Source organism: Sarcophilus harrisii, chromosome 2, assembly GCF_902635505.1.
Source record: "Sarcophilus harrisii chromosome 2, mSarHar1.11, whole genome shotgun sequence".
Taxonomy (NCBI): Eukaryota; Metazoa; Chordata; class Mammalia; order Dasyuromorphia; family Dasyuridae; genus Sarcophilus; species Sarcophilus harrisii.
The window spans coordinates 349,533,632-349,556,298 of NC_045427.1; the positions used below are offsets into that span (position 1 = coordinate 349,533,632).

General features: G+C 33.6%; 1 protein-coding gene across 19 annotated transcripts in view; it reads right to left on the reverse strand.

The window, feature by feature from the left end:
* RAPGEF6 (Rap guanine nucleotide exchange factor 6) overlaps window positions 1–22,667 on the reverse strand; it is a 242,046-nt gene that overhangs the window by 153,720 nt on the left and 65,659 nt on the right. For all 19 annotated transcript variants that reach the window (XM_031953075.1, XM_031953069.1, XM_031953077.1 and 16 more), the window contains one exon: window positions 6,837–6,977. In XM_031953075.1, coding sequence (XP_031808935.1) covers window positions 6,837–6,977 — 141 coding nt within the window. The remainder of the gene's footprint in view (window positions 1–6,836; window positions 6,978–22,667) is intronic.

The following is a 22,667-nucleotide window of genomic DNA, read 5'->3' on the forward strand; positions in this document are numbered from 1 at the left end:
AAGGAACTACATCAAAACAAAACTAACCAATTGAACTCTACACTTTCCCTCTATTTTTTAATCCTTCCCTCCCCTTTTCCTACAATCATTCATGACGTTGGTAGAACTAGAATCAAGAAGAGCTATTCAAATCCTGTCTCAGAAATTTAATGGGTGTGTGACAAGTCATTTAATTTGTCTGCCTCAGTTTTCTCATCTGTAAAATGAGTATATTAGGACCTACCTCCCAGGGTTGTTATAAAGATAAAATGAGATATTTGTAAAATATTTTGTAAATCTTAAAACAATACATACATGCTAGTTACTATTATCATCACTATTATCATAATCATCATTACTAAATGGCTATACCAATTCACAAGTCCACCTACTGTATATAAATGTGCCATTTTTCCAGAGACCCTCCAATATTTGCCATTTCCCTTTTTTGTCAACTGCTATTGACAGGCATGAGGTGGAAACTCAGAATTGTAGAGCTCTTAATTTTAATGATTTAGAATTTTTTTCATATGGCTATAAATAACTAGGATTTCTTTCCCTAAGAACTGCTTGTCCTGATCATTTAACAATTAGCAAAATGGCTATTGTTTTATAAGTTTACATTGGTTTCTTCTTATGTATCTTGGAAATGACACTTTAATCACAAAAGCTTGATGCAAAGATTATTTTTCTGTCAGCAACTTTTTCAAACCTTTCCACAATTGATCTGATTGATCACAAATATGCCTTATCCCAATTTAACAAGTCAGGTCCCACAACATTTCAGTTCTCTTTCCATTTCTACTGGTTCTTTTTCTGCTGCCAATAAAAACATACAACATTAAAAAAAAAAAAAAAAAAAAACCAACCTTTCAATGAACCCTGCCATCACCTCAAGTTACATCTGTCTTTTCCTTTGCAAATTTCTTTTCTAAAGCAAGTCATCTACATTCTTTACTTCTATTTCCTCATTTGCCATCCTCAACCTCTAATAAGCAGGCTCCCAACAGCCACTCTATTCAAACTAATCAAAAAATTACCTTCTTTTTTTTTAAATTTTGAACTTTCACCAAAAATAGAGTATTTCTATATACATAGAACACAAAAAGATGATTCTATATGAAATCATTATGACTTTTTTTTAAGCACATAATGAATTCTATTTTCAAAATTGTCCTCTTTGTGTTTCCTTTTGTGGCCTTCTGTGCATTTTTAAAAATATTTCAATGGCCTTCCTTTTTTGGCAACACTCTTCCCTCACCAACTAACTTGACCCTTTTTAATTGAAAGAAGAAAAAAATCTATTGAAACAATGTGCAGTCAAAGCACAACAAATTCACACAATGACTAAGTTCAAAATACATTCCTTTTCTACAACTCGCACAACTACCACTTCTCTAGTGGGAAAAATATGTTTCATCATATGTCTTCAGGAAACAAGACTGGTCAAGTGCACAGATCTTATGTCTTTCAATTTATTGTGTTACTTAAAATAACTTACAATAAACTGTTTTCTAGGTACTTTTCAACTTTATAATTTATATACTAGAAGTAGTTGAAATCATATCTTATTATTTCTTACATCACAATAACATTCTATCATATTCATGGAAATGTTTTTAGAATCTAAGTCTTTACTTTTATTCTCTTTACCATGCCTCCCTACCCCATTTCTAAAAATCTCTCTTTAAAATCAGGAAGTTCATTTAACTTGTGATCATTTCCTCTTTGATAATCATTCCTCCCTCTTACCTACCCTACCCTCTCTATCTCCTCTCCATACTTGTATCCCTGCTGAAGCACTGTGTATTTCTAAAACAGTTTATGTGCATACATAAAACATTCTTTTTTGTAATATTTCCTAAGTAAAATCTTCCTTGATTCCCTTCAGTTTTCAGGATTTTCTCTTTTCTAAAAGTCTCTTATATGAATTTATTTATAATCTCTTTGTGGAATGAAAACTCCTATATAGCAGTATCTGGTTTTTTTTGTTTTTGTATTACCAATACTTAAGACAATGCTTGCACATAGGGAGTCCTTATTAAGTGTTTATTAAGTCTTCCTGAATATAGCATTATCTGTGATAAGAAAAAGTGGGGAAAATATGTGTCTAATGATGGGAAACATTTTTCCAGCTTTTTCTTACCATAAATAATGCTACTACTGATGTAGAAGGACAGCTAGGTGGCATAGTGGATAGAATATCAGGCCTGAAGTCAGAAAAATTCTTCTTCCTAAGTTCAAATCAGACCTCAGACACTTATTACCTAACTGACCCTTGGTGAGCCAATTAACCCTGGAATAATGAATATGAAGACTTCAGAGCAATATGAGAAAATGCATTTGATGAAGCTGAATAAAAACGAGATTTAAAAGAATGTACTAGATTAAATAATGTAAATAAGAAAAATCTTAAAAGGCAAAAAAAAAACCAAGACCAAATAAAATAGGCAATGTTAATACCATACCACGGAACTCAAGATACCAGACCTCTCATTTCTAGGGCCAGAACCTCTTATTCATAAACCCAACCCTAAGATTAAAAATCCAAATACTAGACCTTTTGATACCAAAGCCTTACCTACAGAAAAAGCTACTAATAAGCAGAATCTTCTATTACTTGGAAGATAATCTGGTGTACACTAGCACTGAGAATTCTTAAGGGTAAGAAACCCAATAAAAAGCTATCTGCTATGGTTAGGAAATGTTCACTTCATACTTTTTTTAACCCGGAGATAGCAAATAACCAGATTTTTTAAGGAAATCCATTCCCCAATTCCCTATCCTTGATACTATATGCTCTTCTCTCATCATCATCCATACCATGGTACCATATGGAATACCCATTCTACTGATTAACAAATTTCCCTTTAAGATTTCTTCTTTTCATGTTCCTTCTATGTTGAGGCATTCATAGAAACATGGTTTTCCAACATTCCCCTAATTCCAACTAAAATCCAGTGAATCCCTGGCAATCTGAACAACCCCTATTCCTTGGGTTGTCATGACACCTTGGTTCTCCTTTGCTGAATCTGTCCCCATAATCCCCATTAACTATTGGTACAAGACAAGGCTCTATCTTAGAGCTCACTTTCTCTTGAAATGACTTCAACAACTCCTATAGGCTCAATAATTTCCTCTATATTAATGACTCCCAAATCTACATATCCAGATTTATACCTCTTTCTCTTGAATTCCAGTTATGCATCAACAACTGTCTATGAAATACTTCCAATTTATATCTCATAAGCATATCAAATTCAACATGTCCACAACCAAATTCATACATTTTTCCTCTAAAACCTATGCCTCTTTCCAAGTTCTGTATTTCTGTCAAAAGAAATACCATTCTTCTATTCACAACCTTGGTATCAAATTTAATTCCTCAATTTTCATTTCAAATATCTAGCTCCAAGTCTTGTAACTCCCATTTCTACAACTATTACCTCCTTTTCCTTATTTCCTCCTCCCCGTGAAAATAAGTTTGATACCCCTACTCAATTTAGTCAGTATTTACACATTCAGTGATTGTATCACTGAATTAATTAAATATTCAAGTTAGATTTAGCTAATGTTATACATTATAAGAGTTAATCCAACACCTTAATTAATGATTGATTTACAGGATAGAATTATATGGTATTAGACTTATAATAAGGATTCATATTAACTTGTACTAGGAATTTGCTATATTAGCACTACCTCTCCCTTCCAAATTCTATCAGTCCTATGGGAGGCCCTTGTTTGAAAAACCACAGATGAGATTCCTTGTTCCTTTATCATGATGTTCTTACAGCCTTCAGAATGCCCTAAGATACTGATGACAAAATCTTATGCTTTGTGTAAAGTCCCAGAATACTGCTGACAAAGTACTAGTTGTTGAGGGATATGTCCCTTAGCCAATCTCCTCACTTTTGAAAACTACCAATCATGTAAGTGTATTTCCTCATTCTCTTTTTAATGACCTCCTATAAAAGCTATAAAAAGCAATGACCCATGATCTGAAGAGTCCTTGATCAATAAGGTGGTCTTGGATCCAATTGCTTAGGGACCACAAGCTTCCTTAATAAACTGATCATGTTCAGAGCTCTCTCAGGTGTCTTTTGTTGCAGAATTTGTAGCCCATAATTCAGAGTCATGACCCTAGTCAAAATGTGCACCTGAACTACTACAACAGATCTCAAATTGGATACCCCTGCCTCAAGTCTCTCCTCTTCAATCCAACCTCCACATAGTGCCAAAATATTTTGCTTAATGTGCAAGTTCGACCATGTCACTCCGACTAATTCCAGTGACTCCCTCTTACCTCAAGAATCAAATACAAACTTCCCTAGCATTTAATGCTTTTTATAATCTGACCCAATATAGCTTTCCAGCTTTGTTACAATCCAGCCAAAATGGTGTTGCTATTCCTCCTATATATCCTTCCATCTCTGTGCCTTTGAAATGGTAGTGCCTTCATGCAAATAATGTCTTTGCTTTTATCTTTTTTTTTAGAATCTCCAGTTTCCTTTAAATGCTCAAATAATCTCTTACATGGTTCTCTCTTCAACCATTAATGTTTCACTCCCTCCTCCATTACCTTCTATTTTACTTTAAATATAATTTGTATTTGCTTATGTAAACATGCTACATCTAAAACATATCCCCTTGAAGAAAATGGTTTTACTTTTTGTCTTTATTTTTTTTATTATATAGCGAAATGTACTATAGTCTATCAGAGAAATTCAGAAAACAATGTAAAATACCTATTTCAAGAAGATAATTTCAATCTATGATCTCATCGATGATTCTATTCTAATTATACAGGCTACAACTTAAGAATGCCTACTTATCCCTAAATGATAGAATCATAGCAATGAGTAAATATTGCAAAGTTAAAGTCTGGCACTAAAGATTTCAAATAGAGACTGGATGACCTCTTCTCAGATATATTGCAGAAAGGAACGGAGAAAAGGCTATAGTCATGTAGCCAGGGTGGGAAATAAATGAGGTATGGTTTTCTGATTCTATTTCATCTTGCAAAATGATGAGTTTCTATAGTTGAGTAGGCAATGATAAGAATATCCTGAGCATCCTACTGAAAAGGTGGGAGATCAGGGAAGGGCTCCCAGATGTCCATTTCCCCCTCTCCCCCTCCAATCAGAGGTATATGGTCCTGAAAATATGTGAATTTTTCAGTTGATTTCATTTTGCAAAATAGTAAGATTCTAAAGATGATGAAGTCCAGGAAAGTACTCATGTGGTAAATGATGGGGATAACTCCCTGGATTCCATCCTTAAAGATGTTCTCAGTAAAGTCTACTAGTGTTTATGTTCCATCCTCTTCAATCCAAGGGAGGGAAAGGACATAGGGGCAGGAGATTACCAAACGACAGAAGTAAAAAGGGAAGAGTCTGGGACAAACAAAAGGAACCAAGGAAGATACCCATTTTCCCTCCAGAATCTGAATAAAAGTGAGCTTTCACCACTATAGGAAGACCCAGATGATAAAACTTCAATAAATGAAGTTCAGCCATTGATCTTGTTATCCTAGAGAAAGTCTCAAGCAATAAGAAGTTAAACAGTGACTTACCCAAGGTCACACAAAATATAAGTTAGAGGAGGACCTGGTCCCTAGTAGTGCTCTGAGCTACCATTTATAACTAGAAAAATACTGGTTGAGACAGATTTTTTGTACCAGTCAATGAAAGTAATATATAATTTCCCAAATGCAATATAGTTCATTCAGTTCCTCCTCAATTTTGAGCCCAGATCATTATCATTTTCGATGTATATAATGATATAACGTTAATAAAAATTTCAAGATATGTAATCAATTTATTTTTGATAAGTTTGTTAAAAATTAGGCATATTCGATCTTGTCAATCAACCCCAAGATACTAAAATACGAAAAGAATAAAACAATTTGTTAAATAATATAAATGCTTGTTGAATAAAAATATTCCCTGTAAAATATGGATATATACCTAAATTATACTATCCATTCATTTGAAAGATAATTATAGTCTAGGAAAGATGCTGACAATCCTTCAGGAATTTAATTTTGATATTTTGAACATACTATAAATAAATAAAATGATGATATTTCACAAACTGCCATGTCAATATTAAATGATAATGGATATCAAGTGCTCTATTAGAAAATAATATTGAGACTAAAAAGCAGTTCCCTCTTCCTCAGAGTCAGTGACTTCCACCTTTTTATCTTTGCACAACCTATTCCCCCAAGTCTAGAATATTTGCTCTTATGTTCATTTCCACTGGAACTCCAAGCTTTCCTCAAGGATCAATTCAAGTCCTAATTCCTTCATTTGCTTCTCCACTTTTTAATGCTCCATCTCCCAAATCACGATATATTTGTGCATACATCCTGTACTTTATTAATTGGTGAATATATTATATGCCCTAACAAAATATATCTTCTTAAAATACATCTCTGTTTTGTACCTATACCAGAAAGCAGTGTCAAAGGCTACTGAGAAGCTAGAGAGAATGAAGACCAAGAAAAGGCCATTGAATCTGGCAATTAAAATGTCATTAATATCGATAAATCAGCAAGCTAAACTGTAAGTAATTAAGAAAAGAATGAGAGGAGAGAAAGTGGAATCACTGATTATAGATGGTACTTCAAAGAGTTTAGCTACAAAGATCAGAATATAGAACAAAAGTTAACAGGGATGGAAGAAACAAGGGATGGTTTTTTGAGCAAGGGATGGTTTTTCGAGAATAGAGAAGATATGGGCAACATTAAGATTTATGCCTACAATCTTCAGGTCATCTTATCATTAACAAAAGACACTAATATCTTACAAAAATTACAATCAGAATACATTGATGATTTTAAATGTACTTACAGTAAGACAGCTGTTAGGATCCACACTGTCAGTGATAACCTGACGTTCTCCTTTATGGTTAATTTTCCTAAACCTTCGTCGAGATCGCCTTCCAGCAATTTCTCTTTGGAGATCTTCTTCATTATCTTTGGAATTCTCCACCTGAAATACATGTTCAAAGTTTTGGTTAAATTCCCAATTTTTCCATATCATTGAAATTCTCCTCAGTTTTATAAAGCTTGCTGTGAAGCTTTTATGGTAAACCAGTTACCATAAGAAAAGAGAATGTATAATTATGCACTCATGAATTCAATATATTCTGAAGTGACATTATGAGGAAAAGGCCACAGTTTCCTTCCAGAAAACTGTCTTGCTCTCTTTTTCTAACTGAATCACACATTTTAGAATTATAATTACTGAATATAATTATACACTGTCTGCTGACATTCATTTTATTTAACTAACATAATCAAGTTTTACTTTTAATAGATCACTAGAATAAAAATAAAATGCTAAATATAAAAATACATTCACAATGCCTCCTTGTCTATATAACTATATATTTAACAAAAATTTACTGAATTTTTATATTTATTCAAGTCACAATATACAAATAAGTATAAAGTCAAATTAACTGTATTGACATTGGGAAATTCACAGTTAATTCTATTGCCAAAGTACCTGCTAAGTCATTATTACTCACTAGAGTCAATGACGCAATTACCCCTGTTCTAGATGTTTTCTATGCTCAAGTTTTATGTCCTTAATACTATCTTGCCCTTTTCTCTTTTGGAATAGTAAATGTTTGGAATGGCCTTCCTTTAAACTCTCAAAGTTTTTCTGTATCTTTAGTTCATCTTTCTTGTTTTTGCTTTTCACAGATATAACCCTTTCACCCATGTCTTTGCTTTTAATCAATAGCCATCCCCTTATGTTTAGTCCAAAACCTCATTGAACCAAGATCCTTTCTCTAAATATATCTTTATTATCTTCCTTACCAATATAGTCTTCTGCTTCATTCCTAATGATCCACCCCAAATCTTTATCTCCTCATATTTCCCTCTAAAAACACTTAACACAAACTGCCCTAAATGAGTTATATGTTTGTCTGTCCTTTTACAGTTTAATGTCTTTGAAGGCACAGCTTGTGTAACTCTGTATGCCCCCATATACTGAATCTAATACAATGACTTACAGATAAAATGAAGCGAATAAACTTATCTGAATTAAACCATGATTATTTTATTAGTTTATTTTGGGTAAGTTTTAATGTCTAAATAACAAAAAAAGATACTGTGTGTGCAAAAGGTCATATGCAAATTAAAGAAAGCAGTAAACTACACAATTTTTTCATTGAAAAATAACTTAGTTTAAAACTTTTCAGACCCAAGTATAATTATCAAACATTGGTATCATGGGTCAATATGCTATATGATCTCCATACACAAAGACAGACTGATAAGATTACTGTTCTATAAAAAAAAAAAAATCACCAAGATGATTTCAGAGAGGTCTGAAAAGACTTGCATGAACTGATACTAACTGAAGCAAGCAGAACCAAGGAAAAAACAATGTACATATATGGGAACAGCAAGATTATGTGATGATCAATTGTGACAATTTTAACTCTTCTTAGCAATGCAGTGATCCAATAGACTTTGGATGGAAAATACCATCAACATCCAGAGAGAGAACTGTGGAGATTAAACGTGAATCGAAGCATAGTGTTTCCATCTTTTTGTTTATTTGCTTTTTCTTTCTCATGCTTTTTTTCCCCCTTCTGTCCTAATTTTTCTTAGACAATATGACTAATATGGAACTATGTTTAAAAGTATTATACATGTATAATCTATATCAGATTGCTTGCTGTAATGGGGAGGTAAAAGAGGAAGGGAGAAAAAATTTGGAACCCAAAATCTTACCAAAATGTCTTGGTGAAAACTATTTTTATATATATATAATTGGAAAAAAAATAGAGAAAAAATATATATTATAACCAAATATGAAATCACCCAGATTAAGGAGAAAATATTGGAAGCAACAAGAAAATCTTAAATATCATGGAGCTACGAGGATTACAGAAAACCAAAACCTAATAGCTACTGTGTTACTATAGGTCTGTGAACACTATTTTTCATAAAGCAAAAAGAATTGGAGTTATGACCAAGTGTAACTTACCCAACAAATTTAACTATAATCCTGAAAGGAAAAAAATGGATATTTAATGAACTGAAAGGATTTAGGTATTTGTGACAAAAACAACAGAACTTAAGGAAAAATTCAACATATAATATCCAGGGGAAAAAAAGCTAAACATTAAAAACCCAGTTATTGGGAAAAGGGGATACAAAGAAATGAAAGTGGTGCAAGAAAATTATGAAAAGAAAATTAATATTAACATCTTGGTAAAAGAGGCACAAAAAAGAAAATAACATTGAAAAAAATTAATCAAATGGTAAAAGAGACATAAAAATTCACTGAAGCAAATGAACCATATTTAAAAAAACATGAGTGATCAAATGCAAAAAATAATATAAATGATCAATGAAGAAAATAATGTCTTAAAATTATTATTCATAGCAATAGTAATTGTAAAAAAATTCAAAGCAAGTTTTTCTGATAGATTATTATTGTTCTTTCAAAAATGATAAGCAGAATGCTCTCAGGAAAAAGAAAAACAACTTGGAAAGTCTTCCATGAATAACATGAAATATACTGTATACAAAGTAATAGCAATATTCTGGGATGACCAGCTGTAAATGACTTTGTTATTCTCAGGAGTACAACCATCCACATCTACTCTGAAGGACTTATGAATAAAAATCCTATCTATAACCAGAAAAGGAAATGATCGAGTCTGAATATAAATCAAAGCATTTTTTATTATTCTCTGTTCTCTCCTTATTTTTACCTTAAATTTTCTTGAGGGTTTTTATGTTCATTAGGGTGGGGGAATTTGTTTTCTTTCACAACTTGACTTTTCAGGGAAAGGAACTAAAACTCAAAAATCTTAAAAAAAAAATGTAAAGAATTGTTTTGAATGTAACTGGGGGAAAATAGTAAATAAAAAACTTTTTTTAAAAAAAATTAGAATTCAGCAAGTAGAAGATTATAACTCCACAAGATATCAAAAACCAATAAAAACCAAGTCAAAAAAAAAAAGAAAAAAAGAAGAAAAAGAAGAAGAAAATGTTAAATATTTCACTGGAAAAAACAATGAGACCTAGAAAACAGATTGAGGAGAGACAATTCAAAAATTACTGAACTACTTAAAAGCCATGACCAGCGAAAAATCAAGAAATTATCAAGGAAAACTGCCCTGGATTTTAAATCTTAGAACCAGAGGGTAAAATAGACATCAAAAGTGTCCACTAAAATATCCCAAAATGAGAACTCCCAGAAATATTACAGCCAAATTCAAGAACTCCCAGGTTAAAGAGAAAATATTGCAAGCAGTCACAAAGAAACCATTCAAATATCATGGAGCCAGTATCAAGATCATATATGATTTAGCAACTTTTATATTAAAGGGGCAGAAGAAAGCAAAGGAGGTGAGATTACAATCAAGGAAATTCTATCTAGTAAAACCGAGTACAATATACAAGAACAAAAGTGGACAATTAATGAAATGGAGAACTTTCAAGCATTCCTGATGCCAAGACCAGAGCTGAATAGAAAAATTCACATTCAAACATAAGACTCAAGAGAAGCATAAAAAGGTAAACGTGAAAAAGAAACAGTAAGGAATTCAATAAGGCTAGATTGCTTACATTCCTACATGGGAAGATGATATATGTAACTCCTAAAAACTTTATCATTATTAGAATTATTAGAAGGAGTCAATGTAGACAGAGGTAAATGAGGGTGAACTGATTATGTTGAAATGATCTCAAAAACAAACTGTGCAATGAAAAAGGAGGAGATACTGGAGAAGAGAAAGGAAGAAAAGAATGGAGAAAATTATAGACGAGATGCACAAGAAAAAAGTTTTATAGTAATCTATCTTATTTATCTTATGAAGGTAATGGTATATAAAGGAAATAAATAAGGGGAAAAGAACAGACTGCAATAATAGGAAGGATAAAGGAAAGGAGGCAGTGATCAAAACCAAAACAGACTTTTGAGGAAAACTGTATAAAAAAGACAGTAGGATAAACAGAAGAAAACAGGTTCGAGGGAAAAACACAATTAGTAATTATAATTGTGAATGTGAATAGGATGAACTCAACCATAAAATAAAAGCAGAAAGCACAAAAAATTAGAAACCAGAATCCAACAATGTACTGTTTACAGGAAATATGTTTGAAACATTAAGACATATACAAAGTTAAAATAAAAAGTAAAATAAGGGAGTAGAATCTACTAATACTTCACCTGAGGAAAAAAAAAGCAGGGGTAGCAATCATGATCTCTAATTAAAAGAGATAATCAAAGAAACTATATTTTTCTAGAAGGCAACATGTAAAATTTACAGCAAGTTTCTAATAAAAGTTTTAAACTAAGGCAAATTTATAAAAATAAAAGAGCCCTTCCCCAATTTACACATGGCCAAAAGATATGAAAAAAATTTTCTGAAGAAAAATAGCTGTCTATAATCATATGAAACATCACTTATTAGAGAAATTCAATCCTAAGAAAGATGGCAGAGTAGGTCATAAAACTTTTGGCTCTCTCAATTTCCTCCACAGAAAGACTGAACATTTCCTCATAAAGAGCAACAGAAATTAAAAAAAAAAAAAAAAAAAGTTGGGGTAAAACACATGTTCTCCAAAGACAACCTGAAAAGATACCAGTAAACACCTGACCTCCAGGGACAGTGATTTGGCCTAAGTGCAAACACCTCTAGGCCAACTATGCAGAATCAACAAACACAATTGGCTCTGTGGGCAGCTGGGGATGAGAGGTGGCCTCAGATTTACAAACTTTCCTCTCTCAGAGTGTGCAGATGCTGAGTAGAAGACTTAAGTATCTTCGATTGTCAAGGGACAATTAGCTCTGCTAATTAGACTTGTCTCTGGGTTACCACTGCAAGATAGAAGAACTAGCACACATCTGGAGATAGCAGTGGTAAGGGGCAGGGACCCTCCTAATTGTGGGCACTTGCAAGTGAGCAATCTGGTTTTAATTCCAGGAATAAAGAACTGCAGTCTGCAAACATCCGAAGGATCACAGCGGGTAAGGATCATCTGCAGAACAGCATTGACTAAGAGCTCTAGCCCAGGCTTAGGAATAAAGAGTCCAAGTTAAGCCGCAGGACAGACCTCTGGAAAAAAAAAATCGTAAGAAGGACCAGAGGCTTGGGATACGATTCCCCATTCCTGGAGGACTAGAACTTGATCACACTGATAGCTGCCAAAAATAAAAATGGGAAGCAAAGGAGAAGGATAATGACTATGGAGACAGGGAAAACCAGGATTCACATTCAGAGAAAGATAATGGAACTAGAAAAGCATTCCCTTTTAAATGAGAAACATCAAATGGTCCCAAGTACAAAAAGATTGCTTAATTCAAGCCATTCTTCAATTGATAAATGGTCAAAGGATATGAATAATTTTCAGATGAAGAAATTATAACTATTTCTAGTCATATGAAAAATACTCTAAATCATTATTGATCAGAGAAATGAAAATTAAGACAACTCTGAGGTACCACTACACACCTCTCAGATTGGCTAAAATGACGAATGCAGGAGATGTAGGAAAACTGGGACACTAATACATTTTTGGTGGAATTGTGAACTAATCCAACTATTCTAGAGAGCAATTTGGAATTATGCTCAAAGGGCTATCAAATTATGCATACTCTTTGATCGAGCAGTGTTTCTACTGGGCTCATATCCCAAAGAAATCATAAAGAAGGGAAAGGAACCCACATGTGCAAAAATGTTTCTGGCAACTTTTTTTGCAGTGGCAAGAAATTTGAAACTCAGAAGATGCCCATCAGTTGGAGAATGGCTAAACAAGTTATGATATATAAAGGTAATAAAACATTGTTCTAAAAGAAATGATCAGCAGGATGATTTCAGAGAGGCCTGGAGAGACATATGAACTGATGCTAAATGAAATGAGCAGAACCAGGAGATCATTGTACACAGCAACAGCAAGATTAGGCCAGTTCCAATGATCTACTGATGAAGAAAGCCATCTGCACCCAGAGAGAGGACTGTGGGAACTGAGTGTGGGTCACTACATAGCATTTTTACTCTTTTTGTTGTTTTGCTTGCATTTTTTTCCCTAATTTTTTCCCTTTTTGATCTTTCTTATGCAGCATGATATTTGTGGAAATATGCATATAAAAATAACACACATTTAACATATATTGGATTACTTACCATCCTGGAGAGAGTGGGGAAGGGAGGGAAAAAATTTGGAGCACAAGGTTTTAATGGGTGAATGTCAAAAATTAGTCATGCATATATTTTGAAAATAAAAAAGGTTTAATTAAAAGAAAGATTTCTTAGAACTTAAAAAGGACTTTAAAAATCAAGCAATATTGAGGAAAAATCAGAAAAAATAAAGAACAATGCAAGAAAATTTTGAAAAGAAAGTCAACCAACTAGAAATAGAGAACCAAAAAAGTTAAGAAAATAATTCCCTGAAAACTAAAATTGGACAAAGGGAAGTCAATGATGTTCTAAGACACAAATAATAAAACAAAATCAAAAGAATGGAAAACATCTCAAAACAACTAAGAGAACAGAGAAGTAATATTAGTTGGACTGTCTGAAAATTAAGATTAAAAAAAAATCTTGAAACAATATTCCAAAAAAGTTATCAAGGAAAACTGTCCTGAAGTTCTAGAACAAGAAGGCAAAGCAGAAATAGAAAAAATTCACCAATCACTACCAATAAGACATTCCAAGAAGGAAAACTTACAGGAAACATCTTAGACAAATCTCAAAACTCTCAAGTTAATGAGAAAACATTGGAAACATCAAGGAAAAAAAAAACAACAATAATAATATGAAGAATTATATAAGAATTATAATAAGAATTATATAAGACATGGCAGATACTGCACTGATAAACCTGAAAGGTCTTACCACTTAGAATACTATATTTTGTAGAGCAAAAAAGTCGGGATTTCCACCAAAGGTAAAGCCACCCTAATTAAATTATTTGAAAAGTTATTTTACTGAATTAGAAAAAATAATATCAAAGTTCAAGTAAGAACAAAAAGTATTCAAACAAAATTCAAAGAAATGAGGAGAAAAAATATATAAACAAGCAGATTCAGTAGTATCAGTTCTCAAAACATATTATAAGGTGAGAGCATTGTTGATGTGTAAAATGGATAATTTTGATTATTTTAAATCAAAATTTTCTTGTATAAACAAGACCTATGCACCTGAGAATAGAAATAGAGAAAAACTATCATAGACAATCTCTCAGCTAGAATGTGAGTGAGCTGGAATATTTCTGTGGTCTAGGAAATGATGAACTTATAGAAAACATGGAAAGACTTGAGACAAAAAAAGATGCTATTCAAGAGAAATAGATGATAAGATGACAAGATAGAATAGTGTTTTATATATATATATATATATATATATATGTACACATATACATATTTATTTGTGTTGATAGATATCAATGTAAAGATGTGTGTATATATGTTTACACACACATATATAAATACACATTTAACTGCAGACTTCTTAGGGGCGGGGGAAAAAGGAAGGAGGGAAAATTAAGTAAAAGGTGCACAGGGAATAAAAAAAAAATCTTGAAGGAAGCAAAAAAAAAAGCTGGACAACTATGAAAACAATTTGTAATATTCATTATACAAGTTTTCTTGAAATGGATATTTATTGCTTTATACGGAATCCTCTCTTATGTTTGGCTGTGTACATGACAATGGGTTTTTTGTTTTTTCTTATTTTATATTTAAATTTCCTATTTTGCATTTAAGTTTAAAATAAATATTTCTAAAAATAAAAAAGTAAAAAAAAAAACTGAAGTACTATCTCACATCTTAGGTATAATGGCATAAAAAGAAAATAACAAATGCTGGAGGAGATATGAAAAAAATTGGGATTGTTGGGAAGAGTTGTAAACTGCTCTAACTCTTCTGGAAAATAATTTGGACTTCTGCCCAAAGGACTATAAAACTGCATAACTTCTGATCCAGCAATACTACTAGGTCTGTATCCCAAAAAAATTAAAGAAAAAAAATAAGGACTTATATGGAAAAAAATATTTTTAGGAGTTCTTTTTGTGATAAGAACTGGAAATGGAGGAAATTCTATCAACTGGGTGAAAGAGCTGAACAAAGTGTGATATATGATTGTGAAAGAATACTACTACAAGAAATGATGAGGGGGATAGTTACAAGAAAACCTATGAAGACCTATGTGAATTGAAGTAGCATGAAATGACCAGGACCAGGGGATCACTATAGACACTACTCTAATAATGATCAACTATGAAAAACTTATTTCTAACTTAAAAATTAGGCTCTTCAAAAATTCTGAGATATTAAGTGAATGAAAAAATTCTTCTCCCTTCAAATTCAGAAATTTGTAATTCCTCTGAATTTATTACTTCTGCTGGACATATTCATTAGCTATGAAATGTTAAAAGCAAAGGATAGTGAGAGATATTATAAAAGCAGAACATATTTATCAATCATACAAAAAATGGAGCTTCATGAGAAAAAACTAAGAGATGTCGACAAAGAATTCAAAGAATACAAAAGGGTTCATACCTACAAATAATACAACTTGACTACGTAAGTAACTGTCATTACATTAATATTTACCAAAGACAACTTTTACTACCACCTACTAAAATCCCTTTTTCATAAGTTGGTGCTCATGGTTGTCGGTTGTCACTCCCTTCTTGCATATGAAGAGAGGTCAGTCATTTAAGAAATCATTTTGACTATGATACAAAACCTGGCTAAAAAATTAAAATGTATTTATCAACGGATAATTATCAGATATTTATTACAAGAAGTTTTTCATCTTCAATAATTTCTACAGAAGAAAAAAATTTAATTTTTCTGATGAACTGATATAGTATAAAATAGCTTACTCAGGCATTAGAAGAGTTAAAATCTTGCCTTTCTTAAAATCCTCCAATGATAAAATTTCTTAAGAAAAATAAATTAGTTTCTGCTCACTTTTAATTCTCCAGTTTCAGATAAAAGCAAGAGTAGTAGATGGAGACATTTGCTGCCAAATATCACTACTTCTTACAAAAAAATAATCACATGCCAAATTTAAGCTTTTCTTTCAAACATCTACTAGAACATTTTAGCTTTCTCTTATTTTTAATTATAAAATATTTAAATGATGGAAATGGTTTTCTTTATTCTGACAACAAATTAGCATTGTACACCGAGGCAGCCAATAACTCATTGTATGAATAAAGAAAAACTACTAGCTGTTCCAATCAACAGTATAAACAGTAACTGTTCTTTACCTTCCCCAAACTAGTTTCTCCTAGCTTCCTTATTTCAGGAAGTTATACCATCATATTTGCCGTTAGATTCAAAACATCAAAAATCTTGTTTCTCCTTCTCCTTAAATAGTCACCAACTTTTATTGATTCTTTCTTCTTATTGTATATCACATAAGGTTCTGCGTTTCCATGACCACAGCCACATTACCCTTCAGCAAGCTCTCTCATCTCCATCCTGTTCTTTTATAATCTTTTCTATTCTCAGTGAAATAAACAATCTTCTCAAAATATGACTTCCATTCTTGTTACTCTCTTGCTGAACATCACCTCACCTGTCCTTTTCCCTCCCCTAGTACGTAGAATAAAGTTTGAAGCTATGTACATAATGGTTTTCAAAGATCATCATAATCAAACTGGTGCCTGAAGCCCCAGAGAGTACAGCACCAGGGCAGAACTAAAGAATTCTTTTTTTTAGCATTTTACTGATTTATTTTGCTTGTTACTGCTCTTGGAGATCTGCAGGGTAGGCCATGTGGTCAAGAAAATCATCTACTTTAGCTAGTTTCAGATACTTATTACTGTCTTACAGAAAATACTATTTTTGGGAATTTTTTTTTAAATTTAAAAAAAGTAAATTTGTTTATTTCAAAAACGTAGAAAATTTTAGAAGTACAACTAAAATATTTATTTCATTAGCAACCTGAAAGGGTTCTCAAATTATCTAATATATCCCTTCACTTCAGAGATAACAAACAACTGACCCAAGAGGGTAGAGAAATCTATCCAAGTTCCCATAGGTAAGAACCAGCCATGCTTGGGATTCAAACCCAGTTACTCTAACTTCAATCCAGTGCTATAGTCACTACCCATAGGCTACTGGGTAGCACTGTGAAGAGGCCTGGACCTGGAATCAGGAAGACTGGAGTTCATATCTGCCTTGGATGTGTGACCCTGGGCAAGTCACTTGAAAAAAATCTGTCTGCCTTGGTTTCCTCAATTGTGAAATGAGGATAATAATAACACTTATCTCCCAGTGCTGCTAGGATAATGTCTGCAAAGTGTTGGTGTTCCCTTCCCCCTTGTCATTATTCTTCTGAATAATGGTAATAATAACATATTTTTATTGCACTTTATAATTTTAAAAGACCCTTATATGTTTCTGATGTTACCCAATCTTTAGTCTTTTTTTATGTAAAGGAAAGATTGTTTAATTTCAAAAACAATATATAAAACAAATAATACGTTTAGTTGTTCAAAACTATACCATTAAAAAAAAAACTGATTCTGCTAACATTTCCAGAAAGGTGTTACGGAATCCTCTTTCATATTACATAAACGTAACTTTGAAGTAGTATGTAAGCAATATATAATGAAGTTAGTAGGGGAATTAATTGAATACAATGAGTTAAAATTGGTTTTAAGGAATCCCACAAATTTTAAAACTAGGAAAGATTTTAACTTGGGCAGCCAGACAAGGAAATATGAGGAAAAAAACAGAGAATTGGTGTCTGAAGCCCCAGAGAGTACAGCATCTGGGCAGAACTAAGGAATTCTTTTTTTTTTTTTTTTTTTTTTTTTTTTTTAGCATTTTACTGATTTATTTTGCTTGTTACTGCTCTGCAGGGCAGGGCCATGTGGTTGAGAAAAGAGTTGAGTATCTTAAGTACCATGATGAGTTGTCCAGAAAACGAATTAAGTATGTTAAATACTTTGCTGATGAGAAGGGGTATGGTGCTTTTCACATTCAAAGCTCCCTTTCAATTCTACCTACCAGCCCAGCATGGCCCTTAGGGCATTCCCCAACTCATGACCCTCCCCCTCAATTTCACTTTCATGGGTTGAGGGAGGAGGAGGAGTGAGAGGGGCAGTGACACCAATAGCATTACCCATGCAGCAGTTTTGTCCACCCCCTATGACATGATTACAAAAGGCACTAGTTAAAGCTAAAGAAGAAGGATAGGTTACATCTGATTTGAGAATAAAAGCATATCATACCCTGTGATTGAAGAGTTTGACTCTTCAGGTCAAGAAGGAAGAAGATACACTCCTTTTAATCTGGAAATTATCAAAGATCTGAAAAAGACTTGCACTCTTTATGGGGCTAATTTGGCTTATGAAATTTTAGCCCTTGATGACTGGAAATCTATAGCAAGGACATGTTTAGAATCTGGACAAAACTTGTTGTGGCTTTCAGAATATAGTGAACTCTGCAAAATACAAGCCCCAATGAAACAGACAAACTGGAGTTAATATAGAAATCACCTTTGATCAACTAGCAGGTATAGATCATTATGCAGACACTTTAGCACAGATTACCCTATACCAGTATGTGAGCAAATTGCTTCTGCTGCTATCAAAGCATGGGGCACCTTCCCAGGAAGACAAGATAGAGGTGAAGCCTTCACAAAAATAGGACAAGGTCCAAATGAACCCTTTGCTGATTTCATGGGACATCCGCAAACAGCTGTCATACAAACTATTGGTGAAAATGTAGCAACAGAAATTATGATAAGACAACTTGCTAAGGAAAATGCTAATGAGGTTTGTAGAAGAATTCCACTAGGACTACATAAGGATGCTCCTTTAGAGAAGATCATAAGACGCTGTGCCAAAATGGGCACAAATACCTTTTATACGCAGGCTATGATGCAGACTTCTCAAGATCTGAACATGGGCAGACAGGGTCCCTTTTGGCAAAGTACTTCCTGAGAGACTCATCAATGCTTTCAATGTGGTAAAGTAGGGCATATGAAAGCTCAATGTTGGCATAAAGACAGAGTGAGAAAACAGGATGGCAGAACAAGACCCAAAATCCTAAGTCCAAAATGCAACAGAGACTTCCATTGGGCATCAGAATATAGACTGACTCAAGGAAACGAGAAGCAGGGCCCAGCCCCAGGCAAAAAAAAAACATTTAGGGATTGATAGCAACTGCTGTTACTCCTAGAGAGTCTTTAAAGTTCAGTACTTCAACATGATAGATCAGCCGAGAAGCAATCTGATGGGAGAAAGGGATTGCAATTGGGGAGAATAGAGTTTGTATGCCACTGGAACTACTGAGATATCCCCTGGAAAGCTAAAATCTGTCCCTGTCCTGCTTATAGACCCCTTACCTCCACACATAGTCATCTTGAACATTTCACCTCCCAAGAATATTTACAAAACAGTGTTCATCCATACACTGATTTTGGAAACTGGGGAATGTGTAGCTAATATCCCAGTCACTAATACAGGTAGACAACTTGTGACATCACCCAGGAGAAGTAGTAGCATCAGGTTTACTGATAAAGACTCCTAATAGGCAATTTGGTGATATTTATCCAGATTTTGACTCCCAGCAACACTATGAAAATGGCATACCATTGAAAGGGTTGGTAGACGGGGTACAGATCAATTAGAGGTGTCAATTGGCCCAGTCACTGGACAAAGATTAAGGTCGACACCTATATGTCTGGCACAGGAGAATCAATAGCAGCTGAAATTAGTACTACCCCTTTCAGATGTATACTTGAAAGTGTAACAGGAATTGTTACTCCTTGGATAGTAAATAAAATCCTCATCAATCTATGGGGAAGAGACATCTTACAACAGTTAGGATTACAAATGAGTAATTAGGCAGGGTTGTTGTTGAAGGCCTTCCTGCACTCTCACCTGTTCCCAATCAATGGAAAACTGATACATTAGTGTGAGTGGAACAGTAGCCCTTAAGTGAAAAAATTCAGGTCTTATTAGATATAGTACAAGAGCAACTTGACCAAGGATACTTACAACCTTCTCTAAGTCTTTGGAATTCCCCTGTATTTGTTATAAAAAAAAGAAATCTGGAAAATGGAGGATGTTGACTGATTTAAGAAAAGTAAATGAACAGATGGAAACTATGGCAACTCTTCAGCTTGGACTTCCATCTCCTACTCAACTACCTAGAGAATAGCTTCTTTAAGGTTTGGCAATTGTTAATGCTGTAAAGTTACCCATGTATATATCCTGTAAATAAAAGGCTATTTAAAAAAAAAAAAAAAAAAAAAAAAAAAAAAAGAGAGAGAGAATAGCCTCTTTAGGTGAGACATTAAGGATTGTTTCTATTCTATCCCTCTGGATAAGGAGGATATGAAAAGATTTGTCTTTTCAGTGCCCAGCATTAATTTAGCTGAGCTTTATAAAAGATATGAATGGACAGTTTTGCCACAGGGAATGAAAAATAGTCCTACAATGTGTCAAATGTATGTTGCTGCTGCTCTTACTCCAGTAAGAAATGCATTTCCAAAAGTAATGTTATTACATTACATGGATGATATTTTGGGGTGTGCACCTGAGAAGCAAATGTTAGAAGCATGTCTACAAAAGACCACAGAAACTACAAATTGCATATAGCTCCAGAAAAAATTCAAAGGCATGCTCCTTTTCAATATTTAGGATATGAAGTATATCCTAAGGTGCTTACACTGCAAAAACTTTCTTTTAAGAACAGAGAAGTTGAACACCTTAAATGACTTTCAGAAATTGGTAGGAGATATCCAATAGATGCACCCAGTGTTAGGCTTAACTACCTATCAATTACAACTATTATATGATATTTTAAGGGGAGACACTGCTTTAAACTCACCACGCCAGCTTACAAAAGAAGCTCAAGAGGCTTTGAGAAAAGCTGAACTGGCTTTATCCAATGTGGTTGAGTTACTTAACGCTTGGAAATATTAGTTTTTACTACAAAAGAGGCACCCACAGCAGTCCATCAAGGACACAGTGTGATAAGAATGGGTGAACTTCCAGCACAACCAGATCAAAGCCTTACACCTTACCCAATGCTTGTGGCTAGAATTTTATTAAAGGCCATTAAGTAAGTAGTACAATTATCTGGGATAAGACCTGACAAGATATATACCTTTTGTAACAATGCACAAATTAATGTATGCTGTGAAACCATCCCAGAGTGGCAAATTTTAGTGGCCACAGCTCCAAATTTTACACACGGGTCTCTATTAAAGACCTGGCTATTACATAATTGACAATGGACTTTTGAAGAAAAAGTTTCTAAGGTTCCTTTTAAAGGATCAACCCTCTTTACAGATGCATCCAAATAACATTTGTGCTGTATACTCTCAGGATTTAACTACAAAGAGTGTCTTTGGAACTCCTTTTCAGTCTACTCAGCAGAATGAATTGTACGCAATCATTTTAGCTCTTATAATCCAGGAGATATAAATATAATATTTGATTCAGCTTATTCAGTAGGTGTGGTACAAAGAATTGCCACAGCCTAAATAAAATTTGTAGTTTTTAATATATATATCAGCTCTTTAAGGAACTTCAAGAGCAAGTGAGAAAGCATCCAATTAAGATTTACATCTTGCATATCCACTTTCATAGTAGACTTCCATGTCCTATTTTTCATGGAAATTCAAAGGCAGATCACCTTTTAACCTTGTTAGTCAATACTCCTTTATTTCAGGCAGCCCAAAAATCTCATTCTAAATATCATCAGGCTGCTCGAGCTTTAAGTTTGCAATTTGGGATAACAAAAGAGGAAGCTAGGAGCATAATAAAAAGCCTTTCCTTCCCACGCTCCTATGCTCTCTCCAGGGAAGAACCCTCATGGTTTGAGACCCAATGAAATTTAGCAAATGGATATGACCCATTATAGATCTTTTGGTCATCTGTCTTTTATCTATGTTGTAGTAAACATCTTTTCAGGATTTATTTTTGCAATACTAGCAGCAAAAGAGACTATCTGAGTAGTATTGAATTCCTTATACAAGCTTTTGCAATTATGGGTGTGCCACAAGCAATAAAAACAAATAATGGACCTGCATATACTTCTAAACACTTTGAATACTTTGTGCAAAATATCAGGTTTTCCACACCACTGGCATACCTTTTAATTCTCAAGAACAGGCAATAGTAAAGACATCAAGATGCTCCCCCAAAAACAAAAGAGAGAGAGCCACAGGTAACCCTAGAGAACTTTTAAATTTAGCTCTTTACACTATTAATTTTTTAATTTTTGATAAAGATGTGCTGGCTCCGGTAGACAGGTTTTATAACCCACCAGAAAGACCGCAGCTCCACTATCTTTAGATAATCGTCACATGATGTGGAGAGATCCAGAAAGTGGTGAATAGAAGGGACCAAATAGGTTAACTGCTTAGGGGAGAGGGTTTGCTTGTATCTCTACAGATGGAGAAGGAATCAGATGGGTGCCAATGAGCTGTATCCGCCTTGTCAATTAGAGAGAGACAGAAAAAGAGAAGACCCTTGAAACAAAGGAAAAGATCCAAGAAACATCAGATGGTTCCCTCTCTGACTATACATGTCACTGAAAGAACATGGCAGTTATGGCAATTGACTCATGAACATCAAAAATTGTCAATGAGATTGCTGCAGGACTTCCGAATCTGTAGGAATCATTGGATTCCCTGACACATGAAGTGATGAACAATAGATTAGTTTT